Below are 13,752 nucleotides of genomic sequence, written 5' to 3' on the forward strand. Positions count from 1 at the left end.
CTGAATAAATCATAGTCAAATTTCCTTACATAGTTACATGTTGTTGTCATTTCAATTACTGAGAGTAATATTGCTTGCATAAAATGAAACAAAATAGTAAGCCAACCACAGTTAAAGAGACCAACGGTCAGTAAACCATGACTTAAAGTAGTAACGAACGTCCTGACAAAAAGAGGAATATTTAATCCTCGTTGAACTTATTTTCAAAATTTGTATTGAATTAAAAATGATATTAGGCTGGGACTCATCTCTAGCTACGGCTGAAATTATTTATTGAGAGATAAGACAATTTTGCCTGATTTGATAACTCACCTTCTCAAAAATTTTCCTCTCAACCAATAAACTTAGAAAACTTAGGACATAGCGGTTTTTGTTCTCCATCCAACAGTTGTCCATCTGGAGGTACAGGACAGGTCGCAACCTACGACTAGTTTAATTATTGCGTCTTTCACAGTAATTATTCTTTGAACAACGTAGCCTGAAAAGACCAGTCTACACACTAAGACTTGACCAAGAAGGTAAGATTGTCTGTGACAAAAATGGCATCCTTGTTGTTAAGGTGGTAGTTAACCCTTATTTTGAGAAAAAAGTCAACAATTTCTTAAATTCTCCACTGGGGCTTCCTAAAACCCCTATTTATTCAACTTTTATAACCCGCTTTCATTTTTTGAAAAATTTGAAAATCCCGCTTGAAACGGCTAATTAATCAGAAAGTGGCCTAATAATTGTCCATAGCAACCGTCTGTTTACACTTTGTTTATTATGGTTGCCATGGGTTTTTTTGACCCTGCGCTGGGTCAAAAGTCTCCGAAATCCGTTTCCACAGTCCTCACAAGCCGAATTCCATAGACTCCAGTGCTGATTTTCATTAGCGTAACCATGATGCAGCGGGAGCCAGTAAATTCTCGTTTCTTCAATTTTTTTGAAAGCTTAGAGGAAGGTGAAGTCGGATTATTCTTTCAAACATTTTTGCTTGTTGTACTTTGTGAGATGGCGAAGCATGGTGAAAGAAAATTCAGATCCGTTAGGAGAAAAAAAAGGAAGGGTTTTTGCGGCACTACTGGGTCAAAGAAACGTCCAAAACTGACTAAAGAACCAGATCAAGATGGCCTTGCAGGAAGTAAACTCGAAGTTAGTGACAACAGCGACGCCAGTGAAAGTGAAGAATTGCCCATGGAAGTCAATGTTTCCGCCTCAAAGCTTCAGAATTCTTCGTTTTCGATGTATGAAGAGCAGGAAGGCATTCTAACCCGTAAGAAGTCGATAAATGTTGGGCTCGGAGTTCCATCAGTAAATTGTGACAACATTGCAAGTGGTTATAAAATTCAAGATGCCACTTTACTTAGAGATTGTATCGCCTCAGCAGCAATTTGCAGTTTCTGCCGCAAATCTCAATCAACTTTGCAACTTTTTCAGCGAGATTATCAGAGAGAAGGACTTGCTGAATGTCTTTTTCTTAGATGTTCAAATTGTCATCATGAGACTGAGTTGAAAACAAGTAAGAGACTGGGAGGTGTTGGTGGAGGGGCTCATGAAGTCAACAGGAGGTCGGTATTGGCTTCTCAGAAACTTGGCCAGGCTGGGTTGACTGACTTTTGTGCTAGAATGAATTTCTGTCCACCAGTGACCAAGAAATCTTACAATGATCATTTGATCCAAATTGAAAAGGCAGCTGTAGAACATGCTAGAACTCAAATGCAGGATGCTGCTGGGAGGCTGTCGGATCTGACAAAAAATACATACATACATACATACATTCTTTATTTGATAAGTAGGTTGTGTGAAAGGCAGCCAAAGGGCTGATGTGGACCTACTATACTAAATATTAAGAATTACATATATATAAAAATTGCAATAATAACTTAGAACTACTATATACAAATAAAATGGTGTTCACTAAGACTAACATATAAATCTAAAAGTAAATGAAATGGTCCTTTCTGTTGGCAACTACTGTTGCCTCTTTCTCAAATGAAAAATTGTCAATAGTCTTAACATGTTTACGTAAAATTTGTTTAAAAGAATAAAAACTTTCAGGTACTTTAACTAATCTATTTACAAAATTCCAAATAACAGGACCTCTGTATCGTAGGGAGTTCCTGCCGGTCTCTGATCTAAATCTAATGACATTAAATTGGTTAGGAACACGAGAAGATCTAGAAGAAACTCTTTTAGAAAACAGTTCACATATCGACTGGGTCGTTGTTCCAAAATATACTTTGTGCAAGAGAAACAGTACAGATTTTTTATAGAAGTAAGAGATGGGCAGCCAGTCGGATTTCATGAGACATGTGTCATCTGCCATCGTTGAGTCGAGGTTATTCACAATACGAGCTGCTCTTGCATGAATATGGTTTAGAGAGTTCAGTGCGGAAGGAGAACAATTTCCCCATACCGAAATTCCATACGTTACACTGGGGATAATTGTTTTAAAGTATATTTCCTCGAGAACCTTCTTCGGAAGGATTCTCATTCTCTTCAACGCTCCAACCTTCTGCGTAAAAGATTTCTTCACTGAGTCAATGTGCACAGACCATGTCAGCTTATTGTCAATTTTAACTCCAAGACAAGTGGTGTAATTAACCAGGTCGATATGGCCAGTGTTAAAGTGGAGGGGAGGTATAGGCCCAACAAAAGAGGTTTTACTTAGTATCATTGCTTCAGTTTTAATTGGGTGGATGGTTAGCTGATTCTTAATGCTCCACAGGAGAACTTGCTCCAATGATTTATTTAGTGACAACATAACCTGGTCAACATTTGGTCCAATACAGTAAACTGTAGTGTCATCTGCATACATGTATAGATCTCCCGAGTCGATGTGGTCAGGGAGATCATTAACATATATGGTGTAGAGCCGGGGGCCAAGAAGCGAGCCTTGAGGGACTCCATATCGCACATAGTCAGTGACCGACCTGCAATTATTAACTTCAGCAAATTGACATCTATCAGTAAGATAGCTCATTAGCCATTCATGAAGAGATCCTGATATTCCAATGGCGTGTAGTTTATGCGATAAAATATAATGGGGGACAGTGTCAAAAGCTTTCTGGAAGTCAATAAAGACTGCTCCAACTGTCAGACCATTGTCAATTGCTGTCTTCCATCCTTCAGTCATAGAGGTAAGCATTCCTTCAGTCGATAGTCCCTTGCTAAACCCCCACTGTTTACAGCTTTTTATGCCACAGCTGTTCAGATGGGTATCAATTATGTTGCAGATCTGGCTTTCGAGCAGCTTGCTGGGGATACTTAAAAGTGATATTGGCCTATAATTTGAAGCATCTGCTGGGTTTCCTTTTTAAAGATTGCATTAACTTTTGCAATCTTCCATGTGTTAGGGAAGCTGGACTGAGCCATGCTGCTCTTGAAAACAGTTACAATGCCCTCTAGGGCGGATGTTCCTGCAATAGCTAAGCTACGAGAAGAGATGCCATCAGGACCAGATGCTTTGTTAATTTTAATTGTCTTGATATCAGTTTTGAGTTTGTTGATGTTGACCTCCAAGACCTGCACAGTGGGGGTAACTCTGTACATGAATTGATGGGGTTCATCAGCTTCGGGGAATTTTTCAGCTAGTTCCTTGCCAATATTTATGAAGTAAGAGTTAATCAGTTCAGCTTTCTCGTAGTCATTTGTGATTTCCTTATTTTCAGCATCTCTGAGGGGGCCAATATGTTTATTCTTAGGTTTTCCAGTGGCCTCGTTCACAGTTTTCCAGAAAGATTTTGAGTCCTTGGTCTCTGTAAATTTCTTTTTCCAATATTGAGCTTCAGCACGTCGTAGCATCTTAGATACTTTGTTCCTAGAGGATTTGTAATCAACCCAGAGTTTATTAGTAGCGGGTGTGCCATCACAGGCTTTCAGAAGTTTATATCTCTTATTCATCTCTTTCCGGATCTCACTGTTCATCCAAGGTAGTGAATTTTTTCTAACCTTGGCTTTACGTAAGGGAATGTGACTGCTTGCAATAACATTATACATGCAATTCCAAGCCCAAGTGATGTCATCCAAGTCCTCAAAGGTGGAACAGACCCACCAGGGAGCACTTTCCAGGTCATGTTTGAAGTCTTTCGGGTTTTCCAACACGTTCTTGAAGTTGTGGACATATTTAATAAAAGGCTTTGGATTCCTGATCTTCAGCTTGTAGATAACGTAGATGAATTTGTGATCAGCTATGCAATACTCAATCACATCAGACTTTGAGACCTTTGAGGTATTGATAGTCAAAATCAGATCGATCAAAGTGTTAGAATGTGCTGAGGTTCTTGTGGGTGCTTTTATGATGTTACAAAAGTTATAAGATTGTAAGATGCGTTTGAATTTCGCACCATTTCCATTAGTAGCAAGCTGATCTGAATTGAAGTCACCAGCGATCACAACATTCCTGCGAGACATCCAAATTGTACTCAATACTTGGTTGAATTCATCAAAGAAAGATGTAACGTCAGGAGGTCTATATACACAACCCACAAGTAATCTTTGCGAGTGAGCTTTCAATTCAATCCAGAGAGCTTCAATGCCGTCGTTGTCATATTTGGATATACGTACACAATCTAGGCTAATGTTAAAGTAAATAGCGACTCCGCCTCCTACTTTGTGTGACCTATCTCTTCTCAGAATTCGGTATCCATCGATGTTTACTTCGTTATCGCTTATATCTTGTGTCAGATGCGTTTCAGAAATGGTTAGGATATCCAGGTTGGTATGCTGTAAAAGTATTTTCACTTCGGGGAGGTTCTTACGGAGGCCTCGCACGTTCGAGTGACCGATGGATACTCCTTGCTTTCCATTGTCTCTCACCACGTGAAGTGCATCAAACAGAGGGGAAGCAGGCCCCGGGTTAGGACATATGTCGCCACATAGTTGTAAATATTCAAAGTTGAAGCTTGCATCGGAGTTGCTGTAGTAGTTGACTCTCGAATTCCTGAATCTGACTCGAGCTTTCCACACGAATCCAATATGGCGGATATTGAGTCGAAACAAAATGGATGATATCGGTTTCAAAAACCAATGATTATCCCAGCTTTGCTTGTTTACTTTGACGAGGCGCATATCTAATCCGATGTGTGCATCTTTGCCACTTGAACATGCCAATATGTACAGAGAAAAGCCAAAAAGAAACCAAAGTATAGGCGAACTAAAAATTTTGCTTCTTCCCGCCATGATGACCGCTGACTGAAACATCCTAACAGCATTGAAGATGAAAATGGAACCGAAGTGGCTAAAGTAGCTGTTACAGTTGATGGCACATGGCAGAAAAGGGGCCATTCCTCAAAGATTGGTGTGGTGTTTGTCATTTCAGTGGCAACTGGAGAAATTCTGGATTATGAGGTCAAATCTCTTGTTTGCTATGAGTGTCGAGCTCGTGAGCATATGGACAGAGATTCTGAGGAATACAAAGCTTGGAAAGCCAGCCATACAAATTGCCACATTAACCATTCTACCAGCTCTGAGGACATGGAGGCTTCTGCAGCAGTAGAAATGTTTGGCAGAAGTGTAGAGAAGTTGCATCTCAAGTATACAACTTTTGTCGGAGATGGTGACAGTAGTTCTTTTGGTCGAGTGCGAGAAGCCATGACTGCAAAATTTGGAGACAAATATCCTGTAGTCAAAGAGGAGTGTGTGGGCCATGTGCAGAAGAGAATGGGTACAGCTCTCCGAAAGTTTAAAAAGGAAATGAAGGGAAGAAAGCTGGCAGATGGAAAAGGTGTCGCTGGAAAGGGAAGGCTCACTGACAAAGTTATCAACCGCATTCAAAACTATTATGGTAATGCTATAAGAGAGAATTGTGGCAACCTTCAAGGGATGAAAGAAAGCATTAAAGCAATTCAGTGTCATATGATAGTGGATGAGGACATGTCACTCAAAAAGCAGCACAGACACTGTCCAAAGGGTAAAGACACATGGTGTAAGTTCTGGGCTGACATGCATAATAAGACAAACACCTACGACAACAGCAAGCGTCTTCCTGCAGTTTTCATGAAAGAGCTGGACCCAATTTTTAAAAGATTGTCAGATAATGCTCTTTTATCAAGATGTCTTCAAGGTTTCACTCAAAACCAGAATGAAAGTGTCAATTCTCAATTGTGGTCCAGATGTTCCAAAACTACCTTTGTTGGAGTTCGTAAAGTTCAAATTGCTGTTTGTGAAACTGTGGCTGTGTTTAACACTGGGGCAGCCAGCAAAGCAGTCATTATGGATCTCAGTGGGGTTAATCCTGGTCAAAGTATGTTGAAGGCCCTGAGAGATCAAGACAAAAGAAGGATCGTAACTGCTGGACGAAAAGTTTCTGTGAAGTACAGAACACAAAGGAAGATTTTACGGGCAAAGCAAAAGTCAAAAGGGGAAGTGTCATACTCTTCAGGGGCTTTTGGTCTTGATTCAAAGCCTGAGATATCAGTTAAACAAGGAATCAAGAATATTAAGTCCAAGAAACACATTCAGGAGTTACCATCCACTAGTAGAGAGCAAACTGTGGAGATAAAATATGTGGAACCCATTTTTGAAGTTGTGGTCACTCCAAAAGAGTAGGGTTCATGAAGAGGACTGAACTTTTCCACATTTAACCATCTAATCTAGCTGGAGAAAGGCCTTCAAATTAATATTTACTTCCTAGTGCAACACAATTTCAAGAAAATAACTTTCTTGACAGAATGGGGGGATGTTATGGTGAATTTTACTCACAGCACATGTCTTGGACTTTAGAAGCAGTTTTCTTAAAGTTATATGTTTAAGAATTGTCTATCTTGTGGCAGTCATATTTTTGCCAGTTTTCAATGGATTTGCATGATTTTTTCACAGGTTGTGTAGTTTTGGCTGTACTGTGCAATGAGTGAACTAGTTTTAGTCTTTTGTGAAGTTTTATTTTGTTGCTATGGAAACGTGCTTCTTTATGTCAGAGCGACATTGATTTGACGATACTAAAAAACTGTTTCACTCATTGCACAATTTGTAACAGTGTTAATGTCTCTAGAAAGTTTCATTGCTTTATGGTATATGTTTGCTGAGATAACTTTGCCATAATCTCAGAAGTTGACTTAAGTTTTCTGGAGTTACCATGGCAACCAATGGGCGTGGTCTCACACTTACCATGTCAATCTTTCAAACTTACTTAAGTCTATATTCTGTTCAAATTTCATGGAGTTTGGTCAAATCCTAGGGAAACAGGCCACTTTTTCATTTAGTTACAAAATAAGGGTTAACTACCACCTTAAGCAACTTCTCTACAGAGAGGCTGTAGATAGTGTATTAAACAGTTTACACTACATTAAAGGTGTCCTTGGAGAGGATACTTGCCTCCCTGGAGGGGTGAATGCCTTGAGTTGGCTATTCAATCAAAAATATGTATTTAAGGGTATTTTCAACCTTATTAAGGCCTTCTTGGCTCAATGCTCAACATGTCAGGTCAACAACCCCTTGCCAATGCGAGTGCTTCCCCCTCCTGTCCCCATTAGATCTTTTCGCCCCCATTCCAGACTACAGTGTGACCTTATTGACATGGCCCCAAAGAAGCACCGTAGTTTTATGCAGAATAATTGTTGGAGCTACCGTTACATTCTAACAGTCAAGTGCTGTTTCTCGAAGTTTTGTTGGCTGTTCCCGTTATAAACAAACTCTGCAGAAGAAGTGTATGCCGTTCTGAAGGCCTTGTTCATCAAGGAAGGGTCACCTACTGTAATTCAGTCAGATAATGGTGGTGAATTCATTGGAGAGGTAGTGCAAAAACTTTGCAAAGAATTTGAAGTTTGCATGGTTGAGGAGGCGAGCGTGGCCTAGTGGTTAGGGCGCTGCACTTGTAAGCCGGAGGTCCCGGGTTCAAGTCCTCCTCCCTGCCACTGGATGGATTTGTCTTCGGTGGCCCCGAATTCAACTCCTGCACGCTTTGTAAATAGCCAACTGGTCTGCCTCCTACCAGTTGGGGTTTTTAACGAGTTGCTGTTCATTTACGATATATGTTTCCTTATTTACAGTGTCTCCAATTAGCACAGCAGTGCTAAAATACACTGACACTTAAATAAAGTTATTGTTATTATTATTATTATTATTATTATTATTATTATTATTATTATTATGGTTCATGGTAGGCCACACCACCCACAGTCTCAAGGCCAGATAGAAAATCTCAACAAGCAAGTCAAAAGGTTACTTGCAAGGTTTTTACAACAGTTGCCTAGAGATCTTCAGGCCAATGTCTGGCCTTTACTACTCTCTGCTATTGCAGACCTTTTGAATTGCAAGTGGCACAGCACAATTAATGATGTGCCTTTTCGAATATATAAGAACCGTGAGCCTTCCTGCTTGGTGGACTACATCATCCCAGATGATAGTATGTGGACAGAAAGTATTGAAGATGGTTGCCTTGAGGATTATGAATTTTCATCAGAAGATTTCATTGAACTTGAGAGACATGGGGAAAGCACTTCCATGGATAAATCTAAATTAGAAGAGATAACAGAGGCCATCCTGCAAATTTCTTCTGAGACCATATTATTGTCCTCATTGGGTGTTTCAGCTAAGCAGCTGTCAGCAGCTGTTAAGAAGATAGTACAAGGAAATTCACATTCTCCACCTTCCCACAGTCACAACAACATCCCACTTCAATCAGTGGATTCAGAGGCAGAATTCCAGGTACAGAGCATCACGAAATACCTCTTCAACTTGAGTGAAGAATACAAACCTAAGATGGTGGATGTCCTTGAAGCAACAGAATGCACCATTCAAAAGAATCACAAACGGGCTCTTAATAGAGCTAAAGAGCGGGAATTTAAGGTGGGAGACAAAGTTCTCTTCCAAAATCCACGTTCGGAATGTTCAAGGTGGAGATAGAATGTGGAGAGCAATTGGTAGTTAAATCCATTTTTGGTGGCCAGATGGTTTTGTTCAAGGAAAAGCAGTGTGAACTTCCCCTTTGTGCAACACCCCCCAAGTTATCTTTGCTGAATATGCACAATTTCATTCAGAGTTTGGCCTAACTGTGCGTAAGGATATGTATAATCGAAGTCTAAGGTTGAGGAAAGTGGCTCACCATAGAAGTATTGATGATTTATTGAAGAGTTATTGTCAGGTTCTGGATTATGGACTCCTTGCCATGGAATCGTCGATTTCTGACAGAGAGGAAGAAGAAGCTGTGTTTCACCAGAAGTCTGTAACTGGCCTTCAAACTTTACAGGCTTCGGGTTTTCAGTACTTTCTCTATGGTACAATCTTTTGGGAGAGAGACAGAAAGCAAAACCTGGGAAAGTCAATTCTAAGTCATCTCACCAGTTAAGAGGAACACTCTGACTGCTTGTCATGCGTTGGAGAGCAAAAAGAAACTCCATGCTTTCATCCCTGCTGCCAGAATCTTGTGCTTCAGATGGCTGTTAACTGTGGGCTCTTCTGTGTAACAATAGATGGTTGCATTGTACCATCTGATGATAGTATAATGAAAACATCTCAGACAGCTCCAAAGGAAACCCCTCTGTTAAGTAGCCGTACAACTGAGGCTAGTACTTCATACCATGATAAAGACAGTATCAAAAGACCCAGCACCCAAGGCGGTGTTGATGAGCCAGTGTTCAATAAGGATGATCTGCTTGACCATACAAATGATGTAAATGTTGATGTCGGATCCAACAGATGCAGTACACCCCAAGGAAGTCTGAAAACCCATGAAGTCATCCTCGGTGAGCCATCCACATCATTGCTGTTCATGCCAGGAAGCAATCAAGGAATGCTATGGAAGCCAGCTGAGTTGAAGGACAAGTGTCAGCAACATCTAGAGAACATTGATCCTTATTGCAGTGAACTGGCCAAGTTTGTAATGCCCTTGAAGGGCTTTCTTGCAGCCATAAATCCTTCTCAAGATAATGCCACAGAAAGAAGTAACTTGAGGTACTTTTTAAAGATTATTGACAAGCATGCAAATAAAGATGTACAGAGCCAAGTGCGCCTAAGTAGCAACAATGGCAGTCAGGAGTGTATGCAAGTTCGAGGGTACAGCTCATTCTGTGGACTTTGTGCAATGAACAATGCAATAGGTTGTTCCAGGAAAGGACCTACTATGTTCAATTTGTTTGACCTAGATTTGGCAGCAGACATCATTTGGTTAAAACAGGTTTGTGAAGTTGGCTGTGGATTTTCTGTACCTTTAGAGCTTATGCGGGGTCTTGATGGTGACTACAGTATTTTAGCAATGGAGGAGGCAGCAATTAGGAAGAACTGTACATTTCAAAGACTAGATTTACCCTTGAGGGCACTTGTGGATGGTGCTGCAATTCCCTTGACCCCAGCAGTCTCCAGGAATTTTATTCCCTTCTTCTGGGATTGTGCCAGGCAGATGAGAGACCATCACTCATTGTGAGGACAAAGGAATATCACTTTGTTACTCTGCTCTTGAAAGCAGATGCAATTGTACTTCTTGATAGTCGCATAGGACATCTGCTCTTGCACTGTCCCTTAAAGATGGCCTAGGTTACATTCAGAGAGAAGCATATCAGAACCCAGATTTTGCTGCTGTAAACCTTCAAGGGCCTGGATCTTATGGCAATCCTGTGAGAGTGAATGACTTGCCGGAAGTTAAGCTGCACACAAATTTTCATTGCACACTGGATGAGGCGTGAGATTTAAGCAGTACCATAAGTGATGATACCATCATTGCCACAATCCATGGAAAAGTCAAAGCAAAAGATGTTCGTACCCTCAAGCCAGGTAACCAAATAAATGATGTCGTGATCAACTACATTGGTCCATTCTTAATAAGTCAGAAAAAGGATGTGTATGTGGCAAGCACCTTTTGGCTAAATCACTGCATCCAAGAGCTGGGTCTTAAGGAAATGCTTAGGTGTGATTTTCACAAGTATGAAAAGTTTGTATTTCCTGTTCATTGCCCTGGTCACTGGTGGTGTGTCTTAATAGACAGGCCAATGAAGTTGTATGGGGAATTTGACTCCCTTTGTAAAGATCGAAGGAGTGATTATGTTTTTCAGGTCTTGTGCAGGGAATTCAAAACTGCAAATGTTGATATTTCTTCATTTCGAAGGTTAAGTCAGGAGGAAAGAGAAAAGTTGCCTTCTTAAGGACAGAACGTTTTTGACTGTGGTGTCTTTGTGTTGGGTTTTATCAGTGCATTTCTCAACAACTTGGAAATGAATTTCAGCTTAAGGGATATGCCATTCCTGCGGAATTCATTTGCGAAAATTATCATGAATGGGCAACCAGTATGTGACATTAAAAATTGTCCCAGTACCCAAGAAAGTTGTCATCCAGCTTGTGAAGAAGGTGGCCATGGAAGTGTCCTTGGGCTAGTTGGTTGCTCTACCATTGAAACTATGAGATGTAGGGTCAAGAGAATATTTGCAGTGACAAAGAATCTGTAGTAAGTGGTACAGGACTTATACATTGTGCTGGTGAAAACAGCAGTGCAAGAATAGGTGAAGATGGAATTAAGAAATGCAGATCAGGAGCGAGTCCATTTAGTCCTGACAAAACCATGGAAGAGGTTTCTGTTGGTTTTAGTGTTGCTTTTCCTGGTAAGTATGAATTAGGGGATTTTGAGAAGGATTATGAAGATATGGAAGATGATCCATTTGTTGTCCCCCCTCCTCTTCTGCCATTAGACATTCAACTACGGGACAAAGACAGAGTTGTCAAATGAAAACAATATTCAAGGTAATTAATATGTTGACCATTTTCACTCTTTGTCTCTTTGTTTTTGTAATATAAATTTTTTGCTATATTGTTCCATAATTATTCATCTCTATAAACCTTGTTTTTTGGTTATTCGCTAAAGAAAGCATTGTTGTGCCTTTTTACAGCCAGTGAACCAGATGATGAAGATTTGGTCTTGTATGAGCTCCTCAAGCCTCCTTATGATGCTTCTCACGAGGTATGCAGAATTTGTGAGTGATCTGTGGTTTTCTTCTGCTTGGGTTTTCTCTTACATTATTATTATTATTATTATTATTATTATTATTATTATTATTATTATCATCATCATCGTCATTATCACTATTATTATTTTTACCGCTGTTGTTGTTGTTGTTGTATACTATGCAGAGATGTTCTCGTAACATGCCCAGTAGTTTAGGGGAATATCATTATTATTATTACTATTATTATAATCATTTTATACTATGCAGAGATGTTCTTGTTAACATGCCAAGTAATTTAGGGGAATATCATTATTGTTCTTATTATTATTATTATTATTATTATTATTATTATTATTATTATTATTATTTTAGTACTATTACTTTTGAGTTTTGTTTCCCTTGATGACTAGTTTTGGATGTTTTTTATTGCCTTGTGTCTGCAATGAATTTTAAGTTAAATTATTATAAATATATCTAATGATTAATAGTCCTTTAATTGCTAAATTTGTTTGTTGGGTTAACATAACGATGCGGTTGTTTTCATTGTCCCTTGAGTTAATTTATAGCATATTATCATTAACATACTGATACTTGGTAAGTGGTACTTACCCGATGAAATTAAGCCAAATGTGCATTTTAATACCAATTTGGTGAAGACAGTCTTTCACCAGCCAAGTGTCATTAGATTTTCTTTCCTAATGGAGACTGATTTTCTTCAGAGCTTCCAACCCTACAGATGCTCTATTCTAAAGAAGAAAGGAAGGTATTCCAAGGCCTTAACCCCATCACTGAGCGATATCTTTTCAAACTAAGGAAGGAGAAAGGGATAAATGTTCCAAGAGGGTGTTACCATGCAGTGATGACAACAGAAGAAGTGGTAGATTTTGATTACTGGAGGCAGGTAAGGAAGGGGAAGTCGAGACAAAGATTTTTTCATTACAGGTGGGATAGAGCCTTCGAAGTTTGGACCAAGGAGACCACAGAAGAGTTGATAGATGTGGCAAGTATCTTAGAGCGAGTTGATAGTGATGGATGGGTCTTATTGAACATCACTGAACAGTATCACTATGAAATGTGGAGAGACTGGAAATGGAGGCAACTTGAGGAGAAAGACCTTTTGTAATTTTAAATAAAATCAATAAGGCAAGCTATTTGGCACAGTGTAAAATCGTTAAAACCCAGGAGATCTCTGTCTTCTCGACTCCAAATATAAGTTATTGGATTAAGAAAAGTAGAGGTCCGTTAATTCTACAACAAAAAAGCCACAAAAAAGCATTAAATATCGTCCAAAGATGTTCAAAAAGCGGCGAAAATAAGTGTAGAAATTCGTAGGTCAATGGTAGGTAAAACATTTAATTCTTTCTTCATACACAGGCACAGCCTGCTTCATACATGTCCAGGAGATTTGGTCACCCGTACTTGAGATCAGGAAAGTTTACATAGATGTATAAGCTGAAATCATACCTCAATTGCAATACATTATAAGTTATTTTAACTTATACTACAGATTAAACAGATTTGTTTGTTCACCAAATAATGCACCAGTCATTTGAAGCTCCATGTCCCCCCTCCTTGGGCATGAGCGGGATAAAGGGAGACCTTCCCTTCAGATTGCATTCACTCCATTTTGGTCCCCCATTAGGCGGGGAATGCCATCTATATTGACTCACTCGACTGATCAGATCATTCTGCGATTATTGAAGCGACATTTCGCTAACCAAGGTGGCCTCTCCTATAAGCCTGGTGGTTTCTTAGAGGTCTCCTCACCTACATACAACTGTTACTATTGTACTTTTATTTAAATAATGGCTAATAAATGATTATGATTATGATGATGATGAAATACGGCAAATTATAATGCTTTGCAAAGTTTCTTTTTGAAATGTATCGATGAAGGCTATTA

At 39.5% G+C, this 13,752-nt stretch overlaps 1 protein-coding gene across 1 annotated transcript; it reads left to right on the forward strand.

Annotated features, from left to right (window-relative positions):
• Positions 1–5,059: 5,059 nt before the first annotated feature.
• On the forward strand, positions 5,060–7,206 carry LOC136284460 (uncharacterized). The gene is made up of 2 exons (XM_066174800.1): positions 5,060–5,094; positions 5,190–7,206. The coding sequence occupies exons 1-2, from the start codon at positions 5,060–5,062 to the stop codon at positions 6,526–6,528; spliced, it is 1,374 nt and encodes a 457-aa protein (XP_066030897.1). The 3' UTR covers positions 6,529–7,206.
• The last annotated feature ends 6,546 nt before the right edge of the window (positions 7,207–13,752 follow it).

The sequence above is a fragment of the Pocillopora verrucosa genome, chromosome 11, assembly GCF_036669915.1.
Source record: "Pocillopora verrucosa isolate sample1 chromosome 11, ASM3666991v2, whole genome shotgun sequence".
NCBI classification, from domain to species: Eukaryota; Metazoa; Cnidaria; class Anthozoa; order Scleractinia; family Pocilloporidae; genus Pocillopora; species Pocillopora verrucosa.

Coding starts and splice junctions, on each gene's coding strand:
- LOC136284460 (XM_066174800.1), top strand. CDS start 5,060: ATGTGTGCATCTTTGCCACTTGAACATGCCAATAT. Junction 5,095..5,189: donor CCACTTGAACATGCCAATAT/GTACAGAGAAAA, acceptor ACATCCTAACAG/CATTGAAGATGAAAATGGAA.